Below are 15,183 nucleotides of genomic sequence, written 5' to 3' on the forward strand. Positions count from 1 at the left end.
GAGAGGAAAGCACCCCAAAGAGGCAGGAATCCCGAGTGCGACCTTATCTCAGCGTGGGCCCCATTCAACCTGAGTCCCTGGAGATCCAGATTCATGGAAGCCGGTGACCCTGAGGACAGAAGCTCTTGTCCCTGGTGGGGCAGCTGGACAGATCTGGATGCTAGCCAGAGCCACCACCTCTGGGACCCCCTTCAGCTTCTGCATGAACCCTCACTCTCCCACTAGGTGACCTGTGACCTTTCATGAGAGAACAGAACTTTCTATGCCCATTTCCAGTGCTCACTACAGGAGCTGTCTAGAGCATCAGTCACTTGGCTCCAGGGAAAGCACAGGGCCATGCTGAAAACCAGGAACAGGTTGTTCCAAGCACTTCTGGCTACTGGGGTCACACAGTTGCACCAAACCACAATTATCACCACAGTAACAGCCAGGAGAGGAGCAACTGTCTCTCCTAGGGTCTTGCTCTGCCTTCTGGAAGCCTGTGTGCACAGTTACCATGGAGGGAGGCCTGGTTTAACCCTGGCACTACCACCAGCTCACTGGCTGTGTAGCGTCGTCCTTATGAACCTTTGGAGGCTGCGTTTCTCCAGCGATAGAATAGGGAACTTGGTTCCCATTCTTTAGAGACAGTGTCAGGCTGCTCACTGCAGCACCAGGGGCCATGTAGGTAAGACAGTGCAAATATCAGGCAGGAGTGTGGCCTCCAGACTCAGTGAACCTTTGGGGGGGGGGTCCCTGAAGCCCCTCCATTGTCTTTGTCATGGCCTCAGGGAGTTGAGTTGAGGCCAGATGTGGCGTCTCCTCACCACATCAGCATCAGGACTCCATTCTTAGCACTTTCTCCCTGTCCCACACACTATCCTGGCAGCTCCACTCTGGCTACTGTCCAGTTAGGGGACCTTCTCCTAAATACATACATAGTCTCTCCTCCTCTTCCTCCTCTCCCCTTCTTCCTCTCCCTTTTCTTCTTCTTCCTTCTCTTCCTCTTCCTCCTCTCCCTCCTTTTCCTCTTCCTTGTCTTCTCTCTCTCTCTCTCTCTCTCTCTTTTACTGTCTTTCTTTTTCTTGGAGACAGGGTCTCATGTAGCCCAGGATGGCTTTGAACTCCTTATGTAGCTAATGATGACCTTGAACTTTTCATCCCCCTGCCTCCACTCCCACCTTAGGGTTACAGCCATGCATCACCACCATGTCTGCTTTCCCTCAGTGTTAGGGGTGCCCCGTCCCAGGGTTCCGTAAGTGTCAAGCAAGCTACCAACTGAGCCATGGTCCTAGGTGTGCCCAGCCCTTTTTTAACTTGATGCTCCGGGGCATGACTGCGCAGCGGGCAGGTCGTCAGCCCTGTATTCTTCATTTCTACTTCTGAACACAACCAAGAGATGGAGTTGGTAGATGAGGCAGCATCGTGCTTCGCTCACACCCGCACACCGGCAGAGGGGCTGCAGTGGATAGAGTCTGTGAAGTGGCACAGTGAACAGCGACTGTCCCTTCTCCGAGTCCTGGGCAGACTCTGCTTTCAGTCACTGTCCCGAAGCCCGAAACAGACCTAGACTGTGTTTTCCCTACTTAGCCAAAACCTACGTGTGCCAGGCAGAGACTAAGGCTCTGATGACATTCTTGTGGTGGGGATAGAATCCCAAGTGTCACGATAGGCAAGGGATCCCCAGCCTAACAATGACACTGCTCGATGAAGCTGACATCGTCTCAGTCTTCTGGGGTCTGAGCAACCAGAAGGGAAAATTGGCCTGCGGTCGAAGTGCAGTTTACTGTGTGTGAGGCTTGCTGGATGCAACCCACAGCTGCACACTCTGCATACAATCTGCATGCAATCTCCTGGAAGGGTCTTCCCCAGATCTGCTGGCTCCCCCTTGTGGTCAGCCAGGACCCTCATCAGCCATTGGGCCCTGCTGACTACAGCTGAGCAGCCTCCTGGGACTTCGGGTATCTGACTTGGATTTTGGTATCGGCTCCAGGAGAAACAAAATAAGACAGTGTGGTTGATGGGTCCACTGTAAATTTGAAAAATAAATCAGCTAGGCAGAGAGATTCCCGCGGCCTGTCAGGGTGGCAGCATTTATCTAACTGCCTATGAAGCGTCTTCCACTCTGCACTCTTGTCTCCTCAGGCTGGTGATGCCCTAGAGCAGGAGAAACAGCACCTGCTGGAAGCAGCAGTCCCTGCTTCTCATTTCTCCTCCATCCCAAAGCTCAGCTCCCTGATCTGCCATCTGCCCACATCACACTAATGGGATGACCTCTGGGAAGGAGAGCATTGCTACGGGCTGACGCTTGGATCTCAGCATGGCCACTCCGCCATCTTTACTGAGGGCCTTTTCAGTTAAGAGCCTAGTTAGACCTAGAGACACAGAGGCCTGGTGTGGCTGTGTGAGGAAGTCTCTGTCAGGATGTTCCCTCACAGGGTCTGAGTCTGTTGGTAGTAAGTCACAGAAGGAGAGGAAGAAGAGGTGTGGCCCTTAGCCTGGGACTGAACTGGAAGGTGGGAGCCTTTAAAAGGTAGAATCTGACTGGATGCCTTTTAGTCATGCAGAATTATGCCCTCGAAAGGGACCGGAAAGACAGTGGAGCCTTGGGTGCTCTTTGTTTTCTTCCCTCCCTCCCTTCCCTCCATCCTTCCCTCTCTCTCCTTCCCTCTCCCTCCCTCCTTCCTAGCCACCATGGGGAATATCACTTCCCATGTTTCCCGTACCACAATGGCTAACCCTGCACAGCACAAAGCATCAGTGCCACCTGCCCGTGGACCAGTGACCTCTGCAACTCTGAGCTCCAAATAAACTTCTCCTCCTCCTCCTAAGCTGATGCGAAGGTGATATGTGATCCTGGAGTGGAGGCGGGGAACCTCACTGAGCTCCTACATGTTTAGATGAAGTTCTGAGGACTTTGGAGAAATCCACCCTGCTGTCCCGACTCTGGGGACACTTCAGTATCATCCCAAGTCACGTCACCGTCCCTTAGTGCTTCTGTCCCTGGCACCCAATTCCCAGACCCACTACAGAGAAGCCCCAGGCAAGTCAGTTTGCCACTCTGACCCTCTGTCTCCTCTCTGAAAACATGAAAATATAAGGGTTCTAAGGGGACACATGCACACACGCACATGTGCACACACACAGGCACACACACACACATGTGCACACTCTCACACAGAGAGACGTACATTGGAGCTGTCCTGTTATTTCATGAGGATGCAGATAAGGGTTTCCAACAGAGTGACAGTAACAGACGGGTGTGTGTAGAGCTCATCTGGCCTGTGATCAGCGTACCCTTTGCTTGCTGAGAGATGGACACCCACTGCTCACTGCTGCTGAGTGTGGTATGGGCTCTCGGGCTCGATAGTGGGAGAGCCTTGGCTACCTGGACTCCACCAGCTCCTGGCTGTGGCTGATCCCTGGCTACTTAGCTCTGACTCGCTGTTAGTGAGAACACAGGGCCAATTAGCAGCAGGAACAATTAAGATATGCAAGGGCATGGGCACCCCCTCCCCAGAAGCCCTTGTTAAAATGCATCAATAATTAAGCACGCCTTTAATAGCTACATCTCTAGCCTCCAGACATGTCTCTGTACAGGCCTCGGGTGACAGCGTGTGCTGAGATCTGCGTTGTGGATTTCTGTACTGGCAATGATGCTTGACAACCCCACCCAGCCTGTAACGCTGGCCTGGGAGAGGGAGGCAGGACTGGGGCATTCCCAAGGCTTCACAGCGGTCTGACCAGAGACTGCACACCCTATATAAACCCTCCTCACATTCCTCCTTGAGATAAGTCCTGGCCCTCCCTCTCAGGGCCTACATCAGGCTGACCCTGCTGCAGAAGAAAAAGGCAGGGGTTAGCTGTGTGCACGCCAAATGCCTTTGATGTCTAAGTGGTCAGAGCATCATTGATCCTTCAAAGGACAAGAAAGGATCACAGTGAATTAAGAGATCAGGAATAGAGACGATGGAACAGCTGTGATGTCAGCACTTGGGTGTGGGGTGAAGGCAGGAGGATCGGAAGTTCAAAGCCATCCTTGGCTCCATAGCAAGTTCTAGGCCAGCCTGGGACACATGCAGTGTTGTCTTAAAAAATAATAAATAAAAATAGTAAGGCTCCTGCTGGCCTCTAGCAGTAGATGTAAACTCTGATAACGGGACACACAGTCCTGAAAAGCCGGTCTAATGAGCTTGGGTACATGGAGAACACGGATTCCGCACGAAGCACAGCCAGTGGGTGGCAAGAGTGCTGCCCAGGCTTCTGATTGGTCTAGACGCACAGGGAGTCCAGTCTTTATGTGCAGTTCCCCCACCCCTTTCTTTTGAATGGGACAACCTATTCAAACTTTTAAAATTCTGTGTTTGTGTGTGTGTGTGTGTGTGTGTGTGTGAGAGAGAGAGAGAGAGAGAGAGAGAGAGAGAGAGAGGCAGACAGACAGACAGACAGACAGACAGATGTGGGTACATATCAGAAGACCTCAGGGGTTGGACATCACCTTCCATCTCATGCCCGGAGTGCCTCAGTGTCCTTCTACCTCCACCTCGCATGGCTCTGTGGGAGGGCGTCAGGTAGTTTTACATGGGATCCAGGTACTCTTGCCTAGTAAGTAATTACTCTGCCTACTGAGCCATCTCTCTAGCCCTCTTAAAAATTATTACACAAGACAAGGGAACCTCTCTGTCCTGTCCCCTGTCCCTCCTCCACTCGTGACCATGGTCATGTGGCCCTGTTTTCCAGATGCCTGCTCAGAGCTCTGCTTTTGGGGGGCTCGAGGCACCTCGCCTGCTCAGACGCTGAAACTTCACCACCAAGAAAGTGACTGAGGTGTTCCAAAGTCAGGTCCGACACCCACTTGGCACAAGATGATGCCTGAACCTGAGCTTGTGGGGTGTCTGGCAAAGAGGGGTGCACCCCCGGGGCCAGTCGGCATTGCGTCTTCGCACGCTCCGGATTTCTTCTGCTTACTGTGGTTTGGCACACTCGACTACATGTATCTGGGTTGACTTCGTTTTTAAGACATTGTCTGTGGAAGTATGTGGGTGGTGACCATTTACCTCATCATTTATTCATCGAACTAAATCACTCTAACAATTCTTGGGCAGTCCAGTGTAATCTGATTTGGTTTTCAACATGCTTTTAAAGTAAAGAAATAAATACGGTAGAGGCTTGTTAAGTGGGACCACCAGGGAATCGGCCCCCCGTTACAGGGCGGGGTGATGGGTTTTTAACTGTTCCCAGGCATTTAAGTCAGAAGGGAGAGGGGCTCACCTCAGTGTCCCGGCAGCACCAGGCCCTTCCCGAAGCCATTTAACCTCCATTTACGAAGAAATAAAGCGAAATTGATGCTGATCAGGCCGGCTGGGGGATATTTCTGATCCGTAAAAGCCCTGTGACTGCAATTTGTGGAGTGGCCCTGTCACACGGGAAGGGCCTCACTGATAAAGATGGAGCTTTATGGCCCGATACGCACAGCTAACAGCAACCTAATGCCACATTTTCATTTCTGTGCAATTAATGTTAATGTCGACCACGAAATTGTCATTAAATACCATTTTAAAATCCATTCAATTTGCATATGCAAAGCTCATTTACCATCACGGGAGATGCGGCCCAGCACTTCATCACGTCCTCGCCCTGGAATTGGGGCCACTCCATTTTATAGCAATTTAAAATTTTGATATTGAAAACTGATGGTAATGCATGCCTTTTTTGAGCCTAGCTGACTGGAAGGATGGAAACCTGAAGCCCCCCAGGGACCAGAGGTTCAGGGTGTGTGCCCCACTCCGACATCAGATAGAGGGGGGAATCTAAGGATGCGCTTCAGATAAGGAGCCTGCCCACTTGACTCCCATCTGCTCACAGCAGTGCTGTGTGACTTGGGGTACTCCCATCGCCTCTCTGAACTTTCTACTTCTCCCGTTTTCAATAAGAGCACTCCATAAGTGATTGCTAATACCTGTTCTAATGTTAAATGTTTCAGAATAGAAGTCTACCAGGGTAAGAATCTGGGCCAGGCTCCGGCTTGTATGAATTTGGGAAGGTGAGTTAACCCTCCCTGGCCTCCCACGGGGTCGACAGGACCCCTGGTAGACTCCAGTGAAGGTTCTAACGGCAAGAAAATGAAATTGATGTGTAGGTGTAAGGATAGATGGAGAGAGAGCCAGGTTACAGGTACGCGCCCCACCCCCATATCCTAGGAGGAGAATTCCCATCTGAAAGAGACAGTCAAAGCTCAAGACACAGATCACACGCTGGGAGCCCATATATAAACGAGGAAGAATGGGAGGAAGATAAAGATAGCTCTGAGGGTCACATAGCTGGTGCTTCACTGAGCCCTGCTGAACCCCCCAGCAGGTTCCCTGTCCAGTGTTCTCTCCTCTGGGGACTTGAGGACAGAGGCAGAACTGGTACCTGAGGCCGACTCCTGACCTAGACTGATAACAAACTGTCTTGAGGAGCCCAGGATGGGCTATCATGTCTACGGTCTGCAGGGACAAGGTGAGGCTTGCCTTTGCCAAGCTGGGCTGCGGCAATCCAGGAACACAGGTGACCAGTGGAATGCAGAACGACTTTCCAGTGTGTCTCACCACTACCACATTACTGCCAGGGCACGCCCACATCACTGCCATGTCACTACACGTCACTAATCGCTGCCGCATTACTACCAGGACACTACCATGTCGCTACCACGTTGCTACCCTGTCCCAGGTTTTAAGGTTGTATGGACAGAAGTGCATTTCTAGTAGGAGAAGGGTGAGCTAATGAAAAGGGCCTGCTGGTCTGGTCTCTGAAGAACTAGAACATTTTTCCCAGCGAGATGGTGTGAACCGAAGTTCCCAGAAACGGCTGCACCTGTGATAAACATTCTAAAAGGCTGGTTGACTAGACTTTCAGTGATTGCCGAGGGAATGATGCAGGCCCAGGGCCAGGTTATCCTGGGCTATCCTAAGACTCCTTGACAGCGTTTCATTGTCTACCTGTATCTGAGCTAATATTCTTTAGTAAGGTACACACAGAACTCAAAGACCAAGAATGTCATCAGAAGGTGTCTGAGGCCTAAGCAGAAACTTCTTTGCCAGGATCTGTTGGGCGTTGTGTGTATGTGTTGCGGGGAGGGTGAGTTTCATGTCGGGAAGGTGTGAAAACAATGCTATTGGCCGATGGCGACAGGCATGTGCCCGCTCGCACTGGTTAAAGTGATAGATCTATATTACCTGACTTTACCACGATAAGCACGAGGAAAAAGGATTATCACCAACCAAGAAGCAACAACCAACCAAGAGGGATTGGTGTAGCCAACTGCGGGGGCAGGGGAATCGGCATTCCCAAATGGTCAAGCTTGATCCCGTGGCCCACCCTGGAATCAGGATGAAACGAGTACCCATCATGCACGTGGGCTGATGGTAGGGAAAGATGGAGGCAGTTTGTGTCCATAGAACTAGGGAGGGGTGGGACCTGGAAGCTGGATGGGCAGCCAGCAGGCCCCGTGCTCTGGGACGGGTGGGTTCTCTTGGTCTGAAGGGAATGATTGAGCCCCAGACTGCTCGTGTTCTTGCTCTAGAGAACATGGAGGCAGAGAGCGCTCCTCTCAGGGTAACCCATACGTCTGGGGTACAGGTTAGACTTTCTACATTTATCTGCTGGTCAGGAGACTTTTCATCTCACAAAGCCAACACTGATAACCGAGTTTATCATGGAAAAGTCAAAACAAAAAGGTTTTTTATTTTCTGTGTGTACGCCTGCCTGCATGCATGCATGTGTACCGTGTGTGGAGAGCCCACAGAGGCCAAAAGTGGCATCAGGTCTCCCAGAACTGTACACATGGTTGTGAGCCCCCATGTAAGTGCTGGGAACTGAACTTGGGTCGTTTGTAAAGGTAACATGAGCTCTTAGGCACCTCTGAGTCGGTCTTTCCTGCCCCCAATCACCTCACTCTTGGGTCTACACTCTGAATCATGTCACCTTAAGCAAACACACCACTCACACACACTGAGGGCCTGCTCTTTGCAGCTCCCGTAATAAGGTCTTCAACAAAGCTAAGTCTTGGGACCTCTTAGCGAGGGGAGGCAGAGGTCACAGCTTTGATCCCACTGTACAGGTATGAGAACTGAGGCAAGCCCCTGGCTAGTCATGGTTCACTTAATTCCTGGTGCTTTTGTGGCAGGTTCTTGGTTGTCTGGGCCCTCTTTCTGGACCCAGTTGGCATTTTTCGTTTGTTTTGTTTGGCTTTGAAACCAGGTCTTATGTAGCCCAGGCTGGCAAGAATGATGAATTCCCACCCTGCCCCTGCCTACAAAGTACTGGGATTACAGGTGAATGCTACCACCTTGACCTTGAACTCCTGGGGGCAGATTCCGGTCTTTACAGATGCTTACAGAATCGGAAAAACCACTGGCGAGTGTTCGATCTCCTGCTATTCCCACTACAACTTGGCTTCGGCCCCTCCAATGCTCTGCTTCTGGCCCCAGCTCCCTGGTAGTCACGGGGAAGGTTGGAGGTGGGTCCAGTCCTTACCGTGAACGGATGCCAAAGGTCATGTTGGGAGGGATGGAGGGCGGCTCCTTCTGTCGCCGGTCTTCCTGGTCATTGATTCGAATGTCATTCAGTTCACGATAGAGCATGTTTTCCCGGGCAGTCACCAGGCCAGCTTTGACTGCCCCTCGGTTCATGGCAATATAGTTCCGGGTCAGCTCATGGGGACAGGTGGGTTGCTGCTTAAACACATTCCAGTGCCCAATGGCTGCAGGCAAGGAGACAACCAAGGGGTGGGTGTCAGTGGGAAGAAGGTACCTGGAACTTTTAAAGGGGGTACGGGCTCCCATCATCCTCCTGCAGGGGACATTGATGCCTGGCCCTGCAAACAAGCCACCTGAAGGGAGGGATAGGTCTCCCAGAGACCCCACAGGAGGCCTGTGAGGGTCAGCTTTCACTGTCAACTTCATTTCAAGGAGGGATTGTCTACATGGGGTTAGCCTGTGGGGGGCTGTCTTAACTAAGTGAGTGGATGTGGAAAGACCCAGTCTACTGTGGGTGGTACCATCCTTAGACGGGGGTCCTGCGCTGCGAGAGAGTGCAGAGATCGAGGTGAGCACAGGTTAGCATGCAAGCAGGCACACATTCATTCTCCCTGCTCCTGACAAAGGATTTGCTATATCTACTGCCCGCCTCTGGGGCTCCCCTGCAGCCACCTGGGATTATAAGCAAAGTAAGCCCTGTTCTTCCCTAAATTGTTTGTTGTCAGACTTGTTTTCCCCCAAGACAGGGTTCCTCTGTGTAGCCCTGGCTGTCCTAGAACTCATTCTGTAGACTAGGCTGGCCTCGATCTTAGAGATCTTCCTGCCTCTGCCTCCTGAGTGCTGGGATTAAAGGTGTGGGCCACTGCACCAGCTTTGTTGTCAGAATTCTTTATCACAAGAACCAAACCAGTTGGCGTTGACTTGCATCGGACCTCCAGGGTTGGCCCTGAGAGCGTTCAGTGCTTGCTTCTTGGTAAAGAATGAGAGCAGCCCCAGAGGAGGCAGGGAAGGGTATCTTCGCTGGTTCCCCCGTGTCCTTTGGCCATGGCCTACCACTTTTGATCCAGGATATTGTCTTTCCCTCTTATTTTCCCTCAGCCCCAGTCAAGCGACTTTATTGAAGCTGGCTGAGAGTGGGGAAAGGTGGGAGCCCCCAATCCACCTCTCAAATACAATGCTGCCACGGACACCCACTCACCTTCAGGAACCCCTCCATCTATCCCTTGGATGTAGAGTCCATAATTAAAGTCGACGCCAGGCAGGCTGCAGCTTCTCTCCCTGGGCTTGCCAAGTTCTGCCTGTTAGGGAGAGAGGGCTGGGGTAAGACCGCTGGAGTGAGCGTTGTCTCCACCAGCAGCAGAGGTGATAAGGGCTTTTCCCGTGCATTGGCAAACAAGCTTCCTGTGCACCTCATGTCACAAATAGGCAGAGCAGCTGGCTGGCCCTGGGAGTCCAGACCCACTCTCCTAGAACTGGGAAATACGTTCAAGAAGACAGAGGGAGGTGGCAGGAGAGAGGGCCAGCTTCTCTGCCTAATACTGCACCTGCTGGGCCAGCACCGGTGTCTGGAGGGCGCCTGTCACCCTCTTGGCACCTGGAAAGTGAGTCCTACCTTCTGGGTCTGCAGAAAGCTCTTCCACGACTCCCGGGATGTCATCATTATCAGCCACAGACATCCCCCTATTTATAGAGCAATCGCCCACAACCACTAAGGGATGGGGAGTCTGTCCAGGACAGGCAGATTTAGCCTATGTGAGGAACGAGGGCCCTCACACAGGAATGAGCAATGGAGACTCACGGCAGGGAAAGCCAGAGGACTTTTTCTTAGGATCTTACAAGGTTGGGTGCCAACACAGACAGTGGCGGGCATGCCTCAAGCACGGAGGGCAGCCATACAACCCAGAGGGCTGCTCCCTTCTTCCTTTTCCCGGTTGGCTGAGTACAGGGGTGGCAGTGGGGGTGGGGTGGCCAAAATCTTACACATTGTTGCTTACATTCCTTTCTTTTTTAACATTTATTTATTGCAGGGGTGGGGATGGCAGTCAGAGGGGAGCTTCGTCAGGGTTACTGTATGAGGAAACACCCACCATGACCAAAAGCAAGTTGGGGTGGAAAAGGCTTATTTGGCTTACACTTCTACATCATAGTCCATCGTGGAAAGAAGTCGGGACAGGAACTCAATTAATCAGGGCAGGAACTTGGAGGCAGGAACTGATACAGAAGCAGGCCGTGGAGGGGTGCTACTTACTGGCTTACTCCCTCCTCATGACTTGCTCAGTCTGCTTTCATGTAGAACCGAGGACCACCAGCCCACAGTTGGCATCACTTATAACAGGCGCCGCCCCCCCCCCATCAACCACTAATTAAGAAAATGCCCTAGAGGCTTGCCTGTAGCCTGATCCTATGGAGGCATTCTCTCAACTGAGGTTCCCTCTCCATGGGTATAGCTTCTGTCAAGCTGACATAAAACTAACCCACACAGAAGGCAGCTTGTGGGACTCCACTCCTTCCACGTGAGTTCTGGGACCTGAACTCAGGTAGGCAGGCTTGGCAGCCAACACGCCATTTACCTGCTGAGCTATCTGATTGTTGCAGGTTTATCTCTTCTCAACGGACCCTGCATGGAGTCATCTCTACCTTTTTTACACTCTTCTTATTTTAAAGCTTTTCAGCTATATGAACTTTGTTGGGTCTGTAGATTGTTAAGCCAACTTGGCTGTTCATTCTTGACGCTAAACTTTTAGTTGAGTGAGGATAGCCAAACCAGCAGGTGTCTCCGAGGGCTCACTGTTTTCAGTTTTTCTCTAGGTGGGCCCAAGCTGACAAGACAGTTCTATCTTGCAATGGACCATTCTGTGCTGTTTCTTACACCCAAGATTGGGCTGTTTCTTAATCTCTACACCTCTCTAGAACTAAAGTTCCCCTTGGCTGGAGGCGCTGCCCTGCCTGGCACCCAGAGCATCCCATGCCTTCTTCTTACTACATGACCAATCTCCTGTGGTTCTGTCCATGCCTTTTCTCATTCATCTCTTAGAATCATCAGGTTCGGTGGTTCTCAACCTGTGGGTCATGACTCCTTTAGATGTCAAACAACTCTTTCACAGGGGCCAAAAACCAGATATCCTGAATATCACATATTTACATTACGACTTATAGCAGTAGCAAAATTACAGTTATGAAGTAGCAACACAAATAATTTTATGGGAAACTGTATTAAAGGGTCGCTACATTAAGAAGGTTGAGAACCACTGATCTAGGGATCAGGGTTCGTCACCCCCACTTTTCAGATGGGGAGAGGGAAGTTGCATATGGCCATGGTAAGAGGGGAGAGTCTCATTGGGAGCTCCAGCTTTCTGTCTTCTGCCCATGGGCTGAGGAAATGTCAGGGCCATGCGGCTTTCTGGCTGAAGGATCGGCAGGCACCCCAGTTTCACCTCCTACACCCCTGGCCTGCCCGTTACCCCGCAAGCCCTGACTCTGCTGCCACACCCTCTTTCCCCTCCCTCATCTGAGTGTTCGTATTTTTCTGAGCTGGGGTCTGATGTAACCTTAGATGGAGCTCACTAAACCAAGGGTGATCCTGAATTTCTGATCCCCCTGTCTCCACCTCCCAAATGCTTGGATTCCAGGCTTGGGTTGCCCTGCCCAGTTTATGTGGTGCTGGGGGGTGAAACCCAAGGCTTTGTGCACGCTAGGCAAGGGCTCTACCAACTGCTCCACAGCCCCCACTCCTGAATGTCATTCTTCCATCCTGTCCCACTCACTGGACTTGGAAGGGCCCTGCTCCTTTGCCAGGGACACACATTCTAGACCCTCTTGCACAGGTCACAGTCACTAAGTATGTTCCTCCTGGGGACATGTGGCAGGTGTGTAACAGGTGCCTCAGGGCTGGGTGTTTAGAGTGGGTACTACCCTCCTAGGAGTCCAACTCACCTAGGAGACTTGCAACTGTTTGTAATTCCAGCTCTAGGGCATCTGGTGCCCCCTTCTGGCCTCCATGAGCACTGCATTTCATGTGCACATACCCAAACACAAACAAATAAATTAAAATAAATATTTGGGGTTTGGTTTTGGTTTTTTAGGGAGACACAGAGAGAGAGAGAGACAGACAGACAGACAGACAGACAGAGACAGAGAGACAGAGACAGACAGAGAGACATAGACAGAGAGACAGAGACAGACAGAGGAAAGAGAGAGACAGAGACAGAGACACAGAGAGACAGAGAGACAGGGAGAGGCCCTAGAACTCACTATGTAGACAAAGCTTGCCTTGAATTCACAAAAATCTGCCTGCCTCTGCCTCCCAAGTGATGGGATTAAATGTGTATACCACATTTAATAATAATAAAAATAAATAAATAATCTATAAAAAGTATCTTTGAAGAAGCCTCTGGAATGGCAGTCCGGACAGGGTCCTTGTCGCCCTTCAAGGTCATGGCCCTCCCAAAAGCCCATACAAGCCCATATCTAGCACAACAAGTTGGCTTTCACAGCATGACTCTGCAAAAGCTGACACACAGGGCCACGTGCCATGACAGCCCATCATGTGGATGCCCAGAGCAGGCTGTTGGCAGAGACAGGAAGGTGTGAGGCTTCCCGGTCAGGCTTGGATGGTGGGTGAGGGATGCTGTGGCTGACTGAGGAACAGTTCTCTAGGAGGAGGAAAATGCTCTATGGGGTGGTGTTGGTAGCTGTATGACTCTGTTATCCTGAGGGTGTGACATCTTGCATGCTTTGAGCATGCTTTGAGAGCAGGGGAGCTGAATGGTACAATAATTACACTGCAAACAAAGCCATGGGAGAGGCGTGAAGGAAAGTACTTAAATCAGCGATCACCTGATGTTTGGCTAACTCCACCCCATCTCCTGGAGGCTGTGTCCTATGGGAGTAGTAGACCAGGGTGCCCACAAGTGTGTGTGTGTGTGTGTGTGTGTGTGTGTGTGTGTGTGTGTGTGTGTGCTTGTATGCTTGTGTGCTTAGAGGTCAGAGGACAACCCTAGGTGTCATTCTTCAGAATTCTTTCTGCCTTGCTTGCTTTTTGCAACAGAATCTCACTGAGCCAGCAGCTTGCAGTGTACGTTGAGCCCGGGATCTTCCTGCTGTCCTCTGCCTCCCCTGCACTTGAGTCCAAAACATGCACTAATCACATTTGCTTTCTGCATGAATCCTGGGTCCTTGTGCTTGGAGGGCAAGCACTTTACCAACTGAGTTATTTTCTCCACCCTGTTTGAATAGTCACCTTAACACATATTAGAACATTTACCATTTTAGAACAATAAATTTAAAGAGGGTGAAATAATTTGGTTGATCTTAACGTGACTTGAAATATGGGATAATATATTTAAAGGTTACGTTTGGGTTGGGGATTTGGCTCAGTGGTAGAGCGCTTGCCTAGGAAGCACAAGGCCCTGAGTTCGGTCCCCAGCTCCGAAAAACAGAACCAATAAATAAATAAATAAATAAAGGTTACGTTTGGTTTTCCCCAGTAACCAACAACGCAATAGAAGCTAGCAACATGGACTGTGTGAGAACATGGATGAACAAGGCCTGTGGTAAACACGGTGCTAACAAACTCACTCCGCACTGAGTGGTTTGAACATCATCGGTTCTTTCTAGATGTTGTAAGGCTGGGAAGTCTCAGATCTGGACAGAAGCCCATCGGGTCTGAGAAGGGTCTGTCTGCCTGGTCAGTGAACGGCTTCCCTTCACCCGAAGCCCCACACGATGGAGAATACAGACCAGGGGCTCCCCTTCGTTCCCTAGGAGGGCACAAATCCAACTGTGAGGGGCTGACTCTCAAGACCCAACCCCATGGTTCTGTCTGCCAACACCCAGTCCCAGGTGAATGTGGACACAGCATACAGCGAAATGGCCTCCCTGAAAGTCACCGTTCTTCCCACAAGCAGCTAGCCATTTCTCTCCCTGAAGAGCAGGGCTTCTGGGCTCCAGGTAGGCACGGAGGCTGGGTGGTTTGGTTTTATACCTGTCCACAAAGCCCACTTTGAGGTACAACTGAAGCTCCAGCCTCTCGATTGAAAACTGGTGTCGTGGGGTTGGGGATTTAGCTCAGTGGTAGAGCGCTTGCCTAGCAAGCGCAAGGCCCTGGGTTCAGTCCCCAGCTCCGAAAAAAAAGAAAAGAAAAAAAAATATGTATGAAAGCTGGTGTCGCCAGGGACTGCCGGGGAAGTTAGTTAAAACATGGCTTCTCTATAAAAGGCCCTGCCTCCCTCCGAGCAGGTGTACTTCCAACTGCAAGAGGAACAATGAGGACATCTTCAGCAGGAGGCAGGCAGCCAGTAGAAGCCCGGTCTCCATGTCCCATCAGGAATCACCTTTGGGGCACGGTTTGCTTGTGTTTATTCCACAGATCTTCAGCTTGTTCCCTTTTTGCAGAGAGCCCTGTGCCAGGGGTTCCAAGATGAAAGCAGCTGCATGGCCTTGCTCTTAGGACATGAACTGTCTTACAGAGAGGACAGACATAACGATAGTCAAGGGCAATGAGGAAAGCTTGGAATGTTCCACCTTAAAACTTCTGAGGCTACAAAGTGAGATGAGTGATTTGTATTCTTATTGTTGTATTCATCCTATATAAAGAGCATCCACAAATCAATAAAAAGGAAAACACTTCTTTAGGAAAAAAATGAGTAAAAGGTTTAAATATGTACTTCATTTAAAAGATGTCAGA

General features: G+C 50.9%; 1 protein-coding gene across 2 annotated transcripts in view; it reads right to left on the reverse strand.

Moving 5' to 3' along the window:
* Positions 1-15,183, reverse strand: part of Cfap77 (cilia and flagella associated protein 77) — a 122,739-nt gene that overhangs the window by 45,386 nt on the left and 62,170 nt on the right. For both annotated transcript variants that reach the window (NM_001127563.1, XM_087653769.1), the window contains 2 exon segments: positions 8,497-8,722; positions 9,697-9,796. In NM_001127563.1, the coding sequence (NP_001121035.1) occupies positions 8,497-8,722; positions 9,697-9,796 (326 nt within the window).

Source organism: Rattus norvegicus, chromosome 3, assembly GCF_021556685.1.
Source record: "Rattus norvegicus strain SHRSP/BbbUtx chromosome 3, alternate assembly SHRSP_T2T, whole genome shotgun sequence".
Classification (NCBI taxonomy): Eukaryota; Metazoa; Chordata; class Mammalia; order Rodentia; family Muridae; genus Rattus; species Rattus norvegicus.